General features: G+C 39.5%; 1 protein-coding gene across 1 annotated transcript in view; it reads left to right on the forward strand.

Annotated features, from left to right (window-relative positions):
• The window catches only part of TSHR (thyroid stimulating hormone receptor), a 90,721-nt gene extending 80,101 nt beyond the window's left edge, over nt 1-10,620 (forward strand). Inside the window, exons 10-11 of the mRNA XM_089522334.1 lie at nt 7,343-7,531; nt 9,180-10,620. Coding sequence (XP_089378460.1) covers nt 7,343-7,531; nt 9,180-10,593 — 1,603 coding nt within the window. The 3' untranslated portion in view covers nt 10,594-10,620. The remainder of the gene's footprint in view (nt 1-7,342; nt 7,532-9,179) is intronic.
• The last annotated feature ends 2,847 nt before the right edge of the window (nt 10,621-13,467 follow it).

Genomic DNA, 13,467 nt, shown 5'->3' on the forward strand with positions numbered 1-13,467 from the left:
GGGCAAGTCACACACTTAGCCCCTGAAAACAATAGAATCATAGAATGGGAAGAGACCACAAGGGCCATCCAGTCCAACCCCCTGCCATGCAGGAAATCTCAATCAAAGCATCCCTGACAGAAGCTAGTGTTGGTGAACCCCTTGTTAGGTTCACCTTAGGGTCACCGTAAGTCAGAAATGACTTGAAGACTTACAACAACAACCAAAACTCACCCAAGCCATTCTGGAGACCAGGCTTCAAAACCCCACTAGATCATGGAAACCCACTGAATGACCTTGGGCAAGTCACACACCCAGCCCAAGGAAGGTAATGGCAACCCCACCCCAACAAATTTTGTCTAGAAAACTCCATGATAGGATTGCCTTTGGATCACCATAAATTAGAAATGACTTGGTTACACAACAAAAGGTAGTGTTTGTAAATTAACCTTCAATGGAAGGATGTTGATGACACATGCTTACGTAACTTGTGGTTACAAGAGTGTACAGTCGGCTTGTCTTATACACAAATTTTTTATACACGGATTTAAGCATCCACGGTTTGAAAATGTTAAAAAAAAGTATAAATTTCAAATATCAAAGCTTGATTTTCCATTTTTATATGGGACACCATTTTGCTATGTCATATTTAATGGGACTTGAGCATCCATGGATTTTGTTATCCACGGGGGATCTTGGAACCAAACCCCAGCATATAACAAGGGTCCACTGTATTTCCTTTTTTATCTTTGTGAAAGGCAGTGTTTAATACCTCCTTATACAGTGTACTCCCTGTACACCAGAAGGCAGTTCTTATCCAACTGGAGTTCATTGCCATGACCATTCATAGCCAGGGGAGATAAGGAGACTGCCAGGCAGTTTCTAGGGGCTGTACATAAGGGCGGGGAAATGCCGCCCCTCTTTGTTGCACAGCGTTGCCACAGCAACCATGGGAACGCTGTGCAGCAAAAAAGGAGCCACCTAGAGCAGCTCCTTTTTTGTGTCGTCATAAGGGCTGCAATGCAGCCCTTATGACACCGCTTCCTGTAAGAGACGTGTGGGCTCTCGGATGCCCACATATCATCCATATGCCCCCCATGTGAGTGGTGCAATAATGGGCAATAATGGCACCACCCACACATCATAATGCTTCAGAGTGTGCAGTTGGTGCGCGGTCCTTAGACCTATGATCGCCGCCAGGACGACGCTTCCTGGCGGTGTATACCAGCCCTCTAGCCTGCAGTTGTGCCACTGGAATAATAGAACTGATATGATCCTCCAAGAGGCCATTATTAGCAATCCTCCCGCTCTCCCTTGGCCAAAAAATGTCAGCGACAGCATTCTGTGGAGGTTGAAAGCTTCCTTCTGCAAGTGGGGATTCACAGCACTCGTGGACATTATGCTTTTCACCATGTAAGACCCCATTAATTGTCAGCTCTTAGCATTTGTAATATTAAGAATTTGTCTGGCTTCTGCACTGTGAATGGGTCACCAGAATCTTGACAAGAAAATAATAATTCTTACCAGCTGTATTTAGTTATTTGGGGAATCTTGCTATAACTGATGTACAGCAGTTCTGAACTCTAATTAATGTGACCAGCTCTTTAGTACTTAGATCTCATTGCATTTACAATTGCTTTGGTATTTCTTGTTTGTAACACTCCGGTAACAAATTATTAATTTTTTACATTTCCTTGAAATGGTTCTTTCCAAAACTCTTTCTTGCACAATAAATTATATTTGAATACTGCATTTTGTTTGACTTATTTTTTTGTGTGTGTCAAAGTTTTGTTTGACTTATTTTTTCTGCCTTTGGGAATTGCTATAATGTAGCAGGAAATATGGGTCTTAATACCCTGAAGGCTCCAGATTCCATCTGATCTTGGAAGCTAAGTAGAGTCAGCGCTGGTTAGTATTTTCATGGAAGATGAATACAAGGTGCTGTAGGATATATTTCAGAGGAAGGAATTGGCGAAACCATCTCTGAGTATTCCTTGCCTAGGAAAATCCTATGAAATTCATGGGGCTTCCATAAGTCAACAAGTGACTTGAAGGTACATACACACTCACATAAAAACAACAGAGATTCTTATAGCTAGAGAGATGATATACTGTATACAGTATTATTGTATTTTTCCCAGTCTCATCTGCATTCCCAGCACATCTTTTGTTAACACCAGGTCACATGACTTTACAAGAGTACTTGCATGGATAGTCATACAAATTTTCCATAGACACCACCTCTAATATATGTATTTATTTAGCACTTTTGCTAATGTACACATTTTTGTACACATTTTCCCCATTGCTTAAACATTGTTTTCACATACTTTTCAACTGTACTAATTTGTACATGAATACAGTCAGCCCTCCTTATCCATGAATTCTGCATCCATAGATTCAACTATCCACAGCTTGAAAATATGTTTTTTTTAAAAAAAAATCCCAAAAAGCAAACCTTGATTTTGTGATTTTATATAAGAGACACCATTTTACTACCTCACTATATATATTGGGACTTGCTTATCCATGGATTTTGGGATCCACGAGGATCCCACTCTATTTTATTTCTCCAAATTATAATCGAAGCCTCATAAATGTCCCTTTTGAAAGTATATTTTGTTTCTCAACAAGCCTTGAGAGATGGCAAAATTGGTAACTGTGGTGAGAATAAAAAACCCACTGAAATATTTTCCACCCCAATTTGTAACACATTTATTATGCCATAAGCTTTAGTGGACAACATCAAACCCATAAAATGTTATCCAAAGATTGCAAGTATATATACATATGGAGAGAGGGAAGTATGATTGTGAGGGCAAAAGAAAATGTAATTTAAAAAATACAGACTCTGAAAAAACTTTCATAGTCAGCCCTCTGTATCCACAATTTCTTTGTCCACAGATTGAACTATCCATGACTTGAAAATATTAATATATATTCCCAAAAGCAAACTTTTATTTTGCCGTTTTCCATTGAACTAAATGGGACTTGAGCATTCATGGATTTTGGCATCCACTTGGAGTCCTGGCACCAAACCCCAGCAGATAGTAAGGGCCCAGTGTATTTATGTAAAATAAATACAGCTGCCGTTCACAATTCTGTGTTGATGTTAACACAACCACCCTAAGTACTAGTACATTTGTCAACACGTACTAGGAGAATGCCTTTTATTTCAGTTCAAACCACAGATGATAGAAGTGAACTTGATAAGTTGTGATTTGGCCGTTCCACACTGAGGTCTGTTGCTTAAGATCTTTTGTTTGCAAATGATCATTTTAGGGCCAGTAATAGAATGTCCTGCAAAACTAGATCAATATATGTAGATAATCCCTTGAATGGGCAGTTCTGGTGCCTGAAATAAATATTTGACAGCTGAGATGAAGGAGATAAAGGTAGACGGAGGTGAATGTTTTGAACTGCCACTGTTTGCAAAGCTGCTATCTCTGAAGATTTGCTGCTTGCTGTATGACACCCTATTTTCTTCTACTATGCTTTGCATGTATATTTGTAGCAAATATTCACACAAAACTGCAGATCTCTAGTGCTCTGTCAACTAGAAGAAACTAAAACTGCAATTATATGTGTGTGTCTGCTCAGAAGAAGTAAGAGACATTGCGTTTGGTGGGTCTCACTCTCTGTTAATTATATATGGAATGCAGATTAAATCCAATAGTATTGTACCTGAAACATCAGTTACTTATGTGGAAAGCATAATAATAACAATAATAATAAATACCTATTTATCTGATCAATTTTATTGGCACCAAACTAGGGGTGTATTGCATGCATCTCTAATTGTAGCACAACTCAATGTTGGGATTAGCACGTTTCACTGTATACCTGTATCATTAATGCACAAATTGCAGTGTGCACCTGGTTTAGGACTGTATACTGGCATAATTTGGAGAAGAAACACACATTGCCCACAAAAAAATTGACTAAACTCAGAAATAAAGTAGTGTCATAAATTTTATGATTTTTACCAAACTAAAGCTGTCCTAAATGGCAAATGCATCTGCATATAGTAAGATGACTAATGCAACTCTTTATCAGTCTTCTTCGAAAGGACAATCATGTATCAGTCTTGTTAAACCTGCAGATTTTAAGTTAAGGAAAGTCTCTTGAAAAAGCATGCAACACTGTGCTGGGTTCATGGCTAAGAATTTATCCTTTTAGTTACTAAAGTTACTAAATTGTGATTGTTCAATAAATGGTTACTGTAGGGAAAGTGTGGGCTATGGGCAACCTGCCAAAGCCCCCCCCCTTTTTTTAAAAAAGGTAATTTTGTGGAAATCTTTCATGAAAACAGCAAGATAAGACCCCTAAATGCAATGTAATGTATATATATGCACATATGTGTGTGGCATCCAGAACCACCTATAATCCACAAATAAATCTATTTTCTTCTGAGTCTTTCCCAAAATGGTGACCAGAAGCGGTACACCATTATTTTGAGAAGAACACAGATGAAGGCAGAGGCATTCTGGTCAGTTGTTGCAGCGAGGTGCAGCATGCAATCCCCATGCAGTTGCCCACCATTATGTATGGGGAGGTTAATGAGCGCCTTGTCAACCATATAATAGAATCAAACAGGTGGGAAATACCACAAGGATCATCTAGTCCAATCTCCTGCCATGGAGGAATACCAAATTAAACCATGTCTGAAAGATCCATTCATCCATTCTCAAAGAAAGCCAGCCCACTATGTCCTATTGACTTTGCCCACTAAAATCAGGGAATTCTAAAATTTTGCGATGTTCTCACATAGGGAGAGCTACAAAGGCTATAAATTGAGAATATAACTTTTACCTCTTAAGATAATGCCCTCTAAAGATAATATTGTATTTTCCAAAATTACCTGTTCTTTTATCCATGCCAAACAATGTATGTGGTAATATAGTTTCAAATTAGGCAAACCAAGACTTTCCTTGAAGTCTTGTAAGTTTTTTAGTCTGACTTTTTTTGCAGATCAAATAAACTTTAATATATCTTTCTGCCAGTTTTTAAACGGGATGTAGTTTGTAACAATCAGTAGTGTATGGAAAAGAAACAAGACTTTTGGCAGGGCACACATTTTAACTACAGTGATTTTCCCCAACATTGTTAATTTCAGCTTGTTCCATCTTAATACAGTCCTCCCTCCATATTTGCAGGGGTAGGAGAATGAGACCCCTGCAAATATGGAAAAAATTGCAGATAACTCCACCCTCTACTCAGAAGGCAGTTAAAGGGAAGGGTGAGTAGGGGAACAGGAGTGCGCTCCTTTTTTCTCCACATTCCTGTCCTTTTAATTGGTTCCCTTCCCCTCAGTGATCCTCTCCCTGGGCATCCCAGGGAGAGGATCGGGGAGGAAAAGGCATGACCTGGCCCCTTTGAGAACCTTCCCCTCCCTAATCCTCTCCTCGGGCTGCCCAGGGAGAGGATTGTGGAGGAGAAGGGTCTTCAGGGGCAAAGGCACCTCCTGCTTCACCTCCCCAATCTCTCCCTGGGATGCCCAAGGAAAGATCAGGCAGGGGAAGGGAGGAGGAATGGCCACATTAGCGGTCTTGACCTCATGAATAATCAAAAGTATGAGTCTCAAGGCCGTGAATATGGAGGGCTGACTATAAATTGCTCTTTATAATTTTCCATGTTCTTCCATAATTGTTTTTAAATAAATCTGCATTTTTCTTTGTTATAGTCATTCCCAGATACAGTGCGCCCATGTCATACGCAGGCGCACTTTACATGGCTTTCAGCATATGCTGAAAGCCACGCGGGGAGGAAGGGGCGGTGCGTCCCATAGAGAAGAATGGGGCATGCACCTGTGGCGCGCATGCACCGCCACGTACATGAGCCCCATTCATTTAAATGGGGTTCGAACATATGTGTTATTTGTTTTGCGCAGGGGAATCTGGAACGGATCCCCTGCGTAAACAAAGGGCGCACTGTATTTCACTTTATTTTCATTCTTGAACCCTGTTTCTATTGCCAATTTTGTTTCTTCTGTTCTAGCCCTATTCTTAGTCAATGTTATTGTTTTGTCACTGTTGATCTTAAAACCTGCAGCACTGATTTTAAATACTACAACTTCAGTATTTTCAGTAGAGTTTGATGGCTTTCCTAATGGGTCTTCTAGGATAATAATTTGGTCATCAGGAAATGCTCTGGTTTTAAAATTGACATCTTTTTAATGTTACCCCTCTGATTTTTTTTTTCTTCTTCTCTGATTATATTACATGTTATTTCTAAGGTCTTAATAAACAAGAGGGATGATAGAGGACATGACTGTCTCACACCTTTTTCTGTCTTTTCATCATTAACTAGAATTTGAGCTTTCTGTTCACAATACATCATTCCCACCCATTTCTTTCAGTTTCCCTCCACCTACATTATATTCATCATTTCTTCTATAAAATAACCAATTCACGTTATTGAAGGTTTTCTTCATGTCGATAAAAATCAGAGCCAGTTTCTTCTCTGGATGTTGTTTATAATATTCTATAACAACTGGTACTCAGTAGATGTTATCTCTAAGTTGTCTCTTTGGCAGAAAACCACACTGGTCTTCTTTAATCCATTCTTGTAAAAAAGCTTTTAGCCTTTCTGCTGGGGAAAAAAAGAGTTATTTGTTGTTGTTGTTGTTGTTGTGTGCTTTCAAGTCATTTCCGACTTGTGATGACCCTAAGGTGAACCTATCAAGGAGTTTTCTTGGCAAGATTTTTCAGAGGGGAGTTGCAGTTGCCATCCTCTAGGGCTGAGGGAGTGTCACTTGCTTAAAGTCACGCAGTGGGTTTACATGACCTAGCTGGGATCAGAACCCTGGTCTCTAGAGTCATAGTCCAATGCTCAAGGGTTTGAACACTCAAAAGAGCTATGTAAAAACTGGGGAGGGGGGGTGATAATAACACAGTGGCTGAGATTTTATATTGTACAGTTGGAGTGCAATGCTCTGACCACCCATCTCTTCAATTCTCAGGGCATACTACAGTGGCCATTTACTGAAAGAAGGGAGGGATGGTGGGAAGTATCCATGAACCTCAATGCCTGGCTGGAGGAGGGAAAGAAGAACCCAGGGGGCACCTGGCCACAGTTCTACATAGGGAGAAGAAAACTTGTGTGTCTCCTGTATCTCCTACAATGTCATGGCAGCATATTCTGGCTGTGAGAAAGCTGGTGGTGAGGCTATGGATAGCATGCAAGGGGGACATGAACATGCATAGTTTGGGGTTATGTGTATGTATATGAGCAACAAGAGTCCAGACATTCTGTGTTCTCATTTTAACTGTGGGTTTCTGTGACAGGCATGATTTATAAAACATTTTAAAGAAACTTGATCTAATCAATTGTCCCTTATTTTCCCCCCCATAAATATCCCTAGCGATGTCTCCCAGACAGGTATAACTACACTTCCAGCAAGAGGATTGGAAAACCTTAAAGAACTGGTTGCTCAAAATGCCTGGACTCTTAAGAAATTCCCCCCGATAAAGACTTTTCCTTATCTGACAAATGCTGCTCTATCATACCCAAGTCACTGCTGTGCTTTCAAGAACTGGAAGAAATCCAAGGGGTGAGTTTTACAATTTAGCCTAAATTCTAAATAGCCTGGCCCTATATATCTGAAGAACCATTGTCTTTCACATTTTTATTTATTTATTTAAATTACATGTATTAACCATCTTTCAGCATTCCTTCGCTCCAAAGCAATGCACAAGAGATCAAACCATTATTTAAAAAATATAAATATAAAATCGGATTATTTATTTATTTATTTACAGTATTTGTACCCTTCAGACATATAAGCTCCCAGAATGGTTTACAAATAATCAATCTGATAGTTCCCTGCCTTTAGTCTTAAAAATACACAAGGAAATGGAAATGGCAGTGGGGGAGGATTAAGACCAGCAGATTCTGGCTGCTCTTTTTTCCCTAAGATGCTACAGCACTGGAAGTTTGGAAGGAGGGAGAGCCTTTCAGCTTCTCAAACCAGTGCATGACAGAGCTTTGCCTGACTGCTCTTCCCTCCCTCAGAGGCTAGGGCAATCGAAATAAGAATATTATTTATAAACAGATTAAAACAGTGTCTTAGAAAAACTAGTTTTGAAAACCACACACGCAGACTTAAGCCAGAGAAGCCATCTCTGGTTTTAAGGAACAAAGCTATATGAAATAATACAGTTGTAGGTATACCTTATCATTAAAATGTAATGAGTAACATTAAGAATAATTGAAATCATACACTAAAAAAGACAAAATAAAAAGCAGTTTAAAACAGCAAAGTAACTTTTCTGTGTGTATGTGCCTTCAAGTCACTTGTTGACTCATAGCGATTCCATGAATTCTTCATAGGGTTTTCTTAGGCAAAGAATACTCAAAGATAGTTTGCCAGTTGCTTCCTTTGAAATACAGCCTACAGCATTTGCTATTTGTTGGTGTTCTCCCTTGCAAGGAATAACCAGGGCTGACTCTGCTTAGCTTCCAAGATCAGACAAGATCTGGTGCCTTTGGGGGTATTTAGACACTCTTGAAAGCTTTTTTCTGTTAGGAAAAATCCAAACCAGAATAAAAGAACAATCTGTTCACTAGAGCCTGTCAGAACAGTTCTAGAGCTTAGGAACAGCCATAGAGAAGCTCTCTCTTGAGTCCCACCAGATGTTCCTGTGCAGGAGTGAGAGAAGGACCTCTCAAAGATCTCAGCACCCAAGCAGGTTTCTATGAAAGAATATAGGATTCAAGGACAATCCAAATAGGATGCAATTGAACCATGAAAATCCCATGGCAATAAAATGACATTTCCAAGAACAGGCACAACTGACACACAAGTTTAACTGTTCAGATGCATTCCTGCACAGTGTTGAAACTTGTGCATCCAGGCTAAGGGCATTGGGGACAAAACAAAACACTGAAAAACTCCATAGGTCAAGACACAATACAGGAAATCTTCAGCACTAACTTCTGTTCTGAGCACAATAAAGTTCCAACAGAAATAATATAGACTAGGCTTTTTATAATAAAAAAGAATTATTCAGTTAAAATGTACTTTCATAATCAGAGAAATCCTAGAGTTCTAGTTTGAATACAAAGCTTGGATACAGAGTTCTTTACATTTCAAATAATGACATTCTTAAGTCTAGAATCATGAGGAATATGTTTCCATTTTCTCATTTGCTTTGCTTAAGTCCATTTCCCCCCTCTGTGTTTTGTTTCTTTCTTTTTAGAATTCTGGAGTCTTTACTTTGCAATCAAACTAACCATTCCAACTTCCGCAAGAGAAGATCTGCTAGTGTCTTCAGGGGTCCTCTTTACCAAGATTATGCAGAAGATTATTTAGATGAGAGTGATACTGTATATGATGAACACTCCAAATTTAGAGATGTCCATGGAAATTCCCATTATTATGTCTTTTTTGAAGAGCATGACAATGGCTTTGGCCAAGAGCTCAAGAACCCCCAAGAAGAGAATATTGCAATGTTTGATAACCATTATGAATACATTCTATGTACAGGTACTGATGACATTAGTTGTACTCCTGAGCCTGATGAGTTCAATCCCTGTGAAGATGTAATGGGCTACCAATTTCTAAGGATTGTGGTATGGTTTGTGAACTTGCTGGCCATTGTAGGCAATGCTTTTGTTCTCTTTATTCTCCTCACAAGTCATTACAAGTTGACAGTCCCACGATTCTTGATGTGTAATTTAGCCTTTGCTGATTTCTGCATGGGATTATATCTTCTCCTGATTGCCTCAGTGGATCTTTACACCAGATCAGAGTACTACAACCATGCCATTGATTGGCAAACTGGGCCTGGTTGTAGTACAGCCGGCTTTTTCACTGTCTTTGCCAGTGAATTGTCTGTCTTCACCTTGACTGCAATCACTCTAGAGCGTTGGTATGCTATCACCTTTGCCATGCGCTTGGACAAGAAAATTCATCTCTGGCATGCTTCTGTTATCATGCTGGGTGGTTGGCTGGTATGTTTCCTTCTTGCCCTTTTACCATTGGTTGGAGTCAGTAGCTATGGAAAAGTCAGTATCTGTCTTCCTATGGACACTGAAACACCTTTGGATCAAGCCTACATTATATTTGTTTTATTGCTGAACATCATTGCTTTCATCATCATTTGTGCCTGTTATATAAAAATCTATATTACTGTGCGGAACCCTCAGTACAAGTCAGGGGACAAAGATACCATCATTGCCAAAAGGATGGCTGTGCTGATTTTTACTGACTTCTTATGTATGGCACCAATCTCATTCTATGCCTTATCTGCTATTATGAACAAACCCCTGATAACCGTCAGTAACTCAAAAATCCTGCTTGTCTTGTTTTATCCACTCAATTCCTGTGCCAACCCATTCCTTTATGCTATTTTTACCAAAGCTTTCCAAAGGGATGTCTTCATCTTGCTAAGCAAGTTTGGATTATGTGAGCACCAAGCTCAAGTCTATAGGGGCCAAACAGTCTCCCCCAAAAATAGCAGTGGGTCCTATAATCTAAAGGGCAGTCATGGGAAGGGTAAGAATCTCACAAATCTTCAAAACCATCCTTGTGCCTCATCTGAAAATTACTATCCAGCAATTATGCTGCATAGTCAGGGGACCATGGAAGACAGTAAGATGACTGTATTGTAGTATCTGCTTGCTTAAACTGTGGTCAGACCAATATAAGGGGCTGGTATAGGAATCTAGCTAAAAAAATTTTTTAAGGATAAGATTTCTGTCAAATTTTTTTAAAATATATTCTGATCTTTTAGGAGACTTTAATCTAGCTCTCTAACTGTAAGAACATAAGAAAACCCATTCTGAACCAGAACAAAAGCTATCTCATCCAACCAGATGTCTATAGGAAGCCTAAAGCAGGGCATGAAAATAATAGCATTCTCCTGCTCGGATTTCTCAAGGACTAATATCTAGAGGCATTTTCCCTCTGATAGTAGAAAACAGTATGTTTTTAGTTCATGGCTGTTGTAGTTACAGATTACTGCAAGTAAATCTTTGATTACTTGTTATACAAAAGTCACTAAAATAATTACAATTACCTTTTTTTTAAAATTTGCAACCCTGGCCCATACAATGCACACAAAAACAGTAAAGCCACATATACTCTATAATTATAAAAGTAACTGAAATATTTATAGTTCCATCACAAAGGAAGTTATCCTTAGTTATATTAATGGTAATAATGCAACTTAATTATGCCTTAGCTCAGGGGTAGGCAATCTTTTTGAGCCGGGGGCCGGGTTGCTGTCCCTCAGACAACTGGGGGGCTGAAGCCAAAAAATAAATAATTAAATAATTTTTTTAAAAAAATGAAATATATAAATAAACCAGGACAAATGTAGGACAAAATTTTCAAATGGAAGACACTTTTTTTTAAAAAAATGGAGGACACGCGAAAAAATTTGCTGATTTTTTAAAAAAATGTTAATATAAATGCATGTTTCTGAGGCTTCTATAGACAATTGCCCCCCAAAGACCCTGGCAGCAATCGGCGGCAGGACCGGGCTGGGGCCGGTCCCAAGGCCTCGCCAGGCCGCATCCGGCCCACGGGCTGCAGGTTGCCTACTCCTGCCTTAGCTATTGTGAAAAATAAGTAATTGCAAATAAATTTTTCTTTTTTGGCTGTCTATGCACAAACCCCATTTGGTATAAGGCCAATTCTGTGGACATTATGTATTTTCATTGCAACACCAGCAATTTTTTGTTATTTGAGAACTTTTGGAGGCATACCATCTACACTAACTATTTTTTCTTCGCTTGTCGCCTTGTACATCTCAGTGTCTTATTCTCTCTTCCAAAAATTTTCAGTATAGCTCCATCTACAGTTTAGAGTGCGACAGATAATTTATTTCCCATCCTTTTAGTCCCCTTAAATTTTTCTCAGGGTACCAGCATACAATAGAGACCAAAATAGATTTTAAATCCTGTGCCAGAAGTACAAGGCAGCCCGGCTGAAGCCTCTTTCATCAGGGCCATGTATCAGAGCACTGAAACGCAGCACATCTTGGCCACTTGCACCAGTCCTGGGCATCACTTTTGTGAAGCTGTGCTGTGAGTACCATCTCATTTAAGAACTCTTCCCTTCCCTCTTCCCCACTTCTACCTTTAATTAGAAAATTTCCAGTTGTCTTGCTTCCCTTCTAATTATGTGTAAAAGTGCCAGGTTTTTGGTTTGGGGAAAAACCAGCAGGGAAGACACATTCATGGGAAAGGCCCTCCCTCCATGCCAGCTGCCACTGCCCTGCCCTTGGAGGGAGAGAAAAACCATATATGCTGCACTTACCCCTCTTCCGCACTGCCATTCCTTTTTCCTTGTGTATCCTGTCATATTTAGATTGTAAGCCTGAGGGCAGGGAATGTTCAAGTTAGCAATTTGGTAAACCACTCTAAGAGCCTTTGTGCTTGAAGGATGGAGTATAAATATTCGTAATAAATAAATAAATTCAGCTAGCATAGTTGAGGATATCAAGAAACATACAGAAAATCTCTCTTTTGGTGGGGATGGACTCTTTAATGTGAGGAAATGGACCATTTGCTCAAAGCAACAACAACCAGTAAGAAAATGAGATTCATCATTCAGACGCAGCAAACTGCCAGTACTGTATCTACTAGATGCATGCTGCGTTCTCTTCTTATTGGCATAAAAGATCTCTACCAAGACCATATCAGACACCTTCCCAGGGCTTTTCCACCCAAAGCCATTGCCATCCATACCAACAATTTGTTACCAGCTCTCTGCTTCAACCAATAAACAAATAAACAAATACAGTCTTCATCCAAGGAGACTCATTGCTTTCAAAGCCATTATGCATCCTTTCACATTTTTTAGTGCATCGGCCTTCATGTCCAGTCAAATTCTATTGTCATTACAACATCTGGTGCAATATTAGACAATTATTGGATTCTTTCCACCATATATCTTGGTTATGTGATAGAGTTCTACTCATGGCCACCAATGGAGGTCTTTGTCCTATGCCTCTCACCTCTATAGATGTTCCCTTACCAAAATGATCAGCTGCTTGTGGCACCTTCATAATGGAAATTATATTGTAATCTCCAGTGGATTCTAAAGATGCTTCATGATCTGGACCTGTGAGTTAGTTCCAGAAAACCAATTCTTTAATCAATTCAACAGTTCTCCTTTGTAGAGGCCTTTCCGAACTTGGTCCAAACCTTGAAACTGTGAGGAATAGCTGAGGCTCTTGCTCTTGCCTCCACATCATATCATTTGGCTGTAAAAATTCAGCACAAGTTTGATGGTAGCAATGATGGCAGTTATTTATATAGCAAATCTGAGGTTACATCTGCTCCAGTGTTGATTTTTCATTTGATCTCCTGAGACTTTCATACCACTATACATCAGTGGTTACACCAGCTATACACCAGCTCACAGACATGTTGTTTCAGCTGTCACATGAAGTCCAGATAGTCATAGAATCACAGAGGTGGGAGAAACCACAAGGGTCATCCAGTTGAACCTTCTCACATGCAGAAATACACCAACAG

Source organism: Sceloporus occidentalis, unplaced genomic scaffold, assembly GCF_023333645.1.
Source record: "Sceloporus occidentalis isolate IW3139 unplaced genomic scaffold, rSceOcc1.0.p SCAF_4, whole genome shotgun sequence".
Lineage (NCBI taxonomy): Eukaryota > Metazoa > Chordata > Lepidosauria > Squamata > Phrynosomatidae > Sceloporus > Sceloporus occidentalis.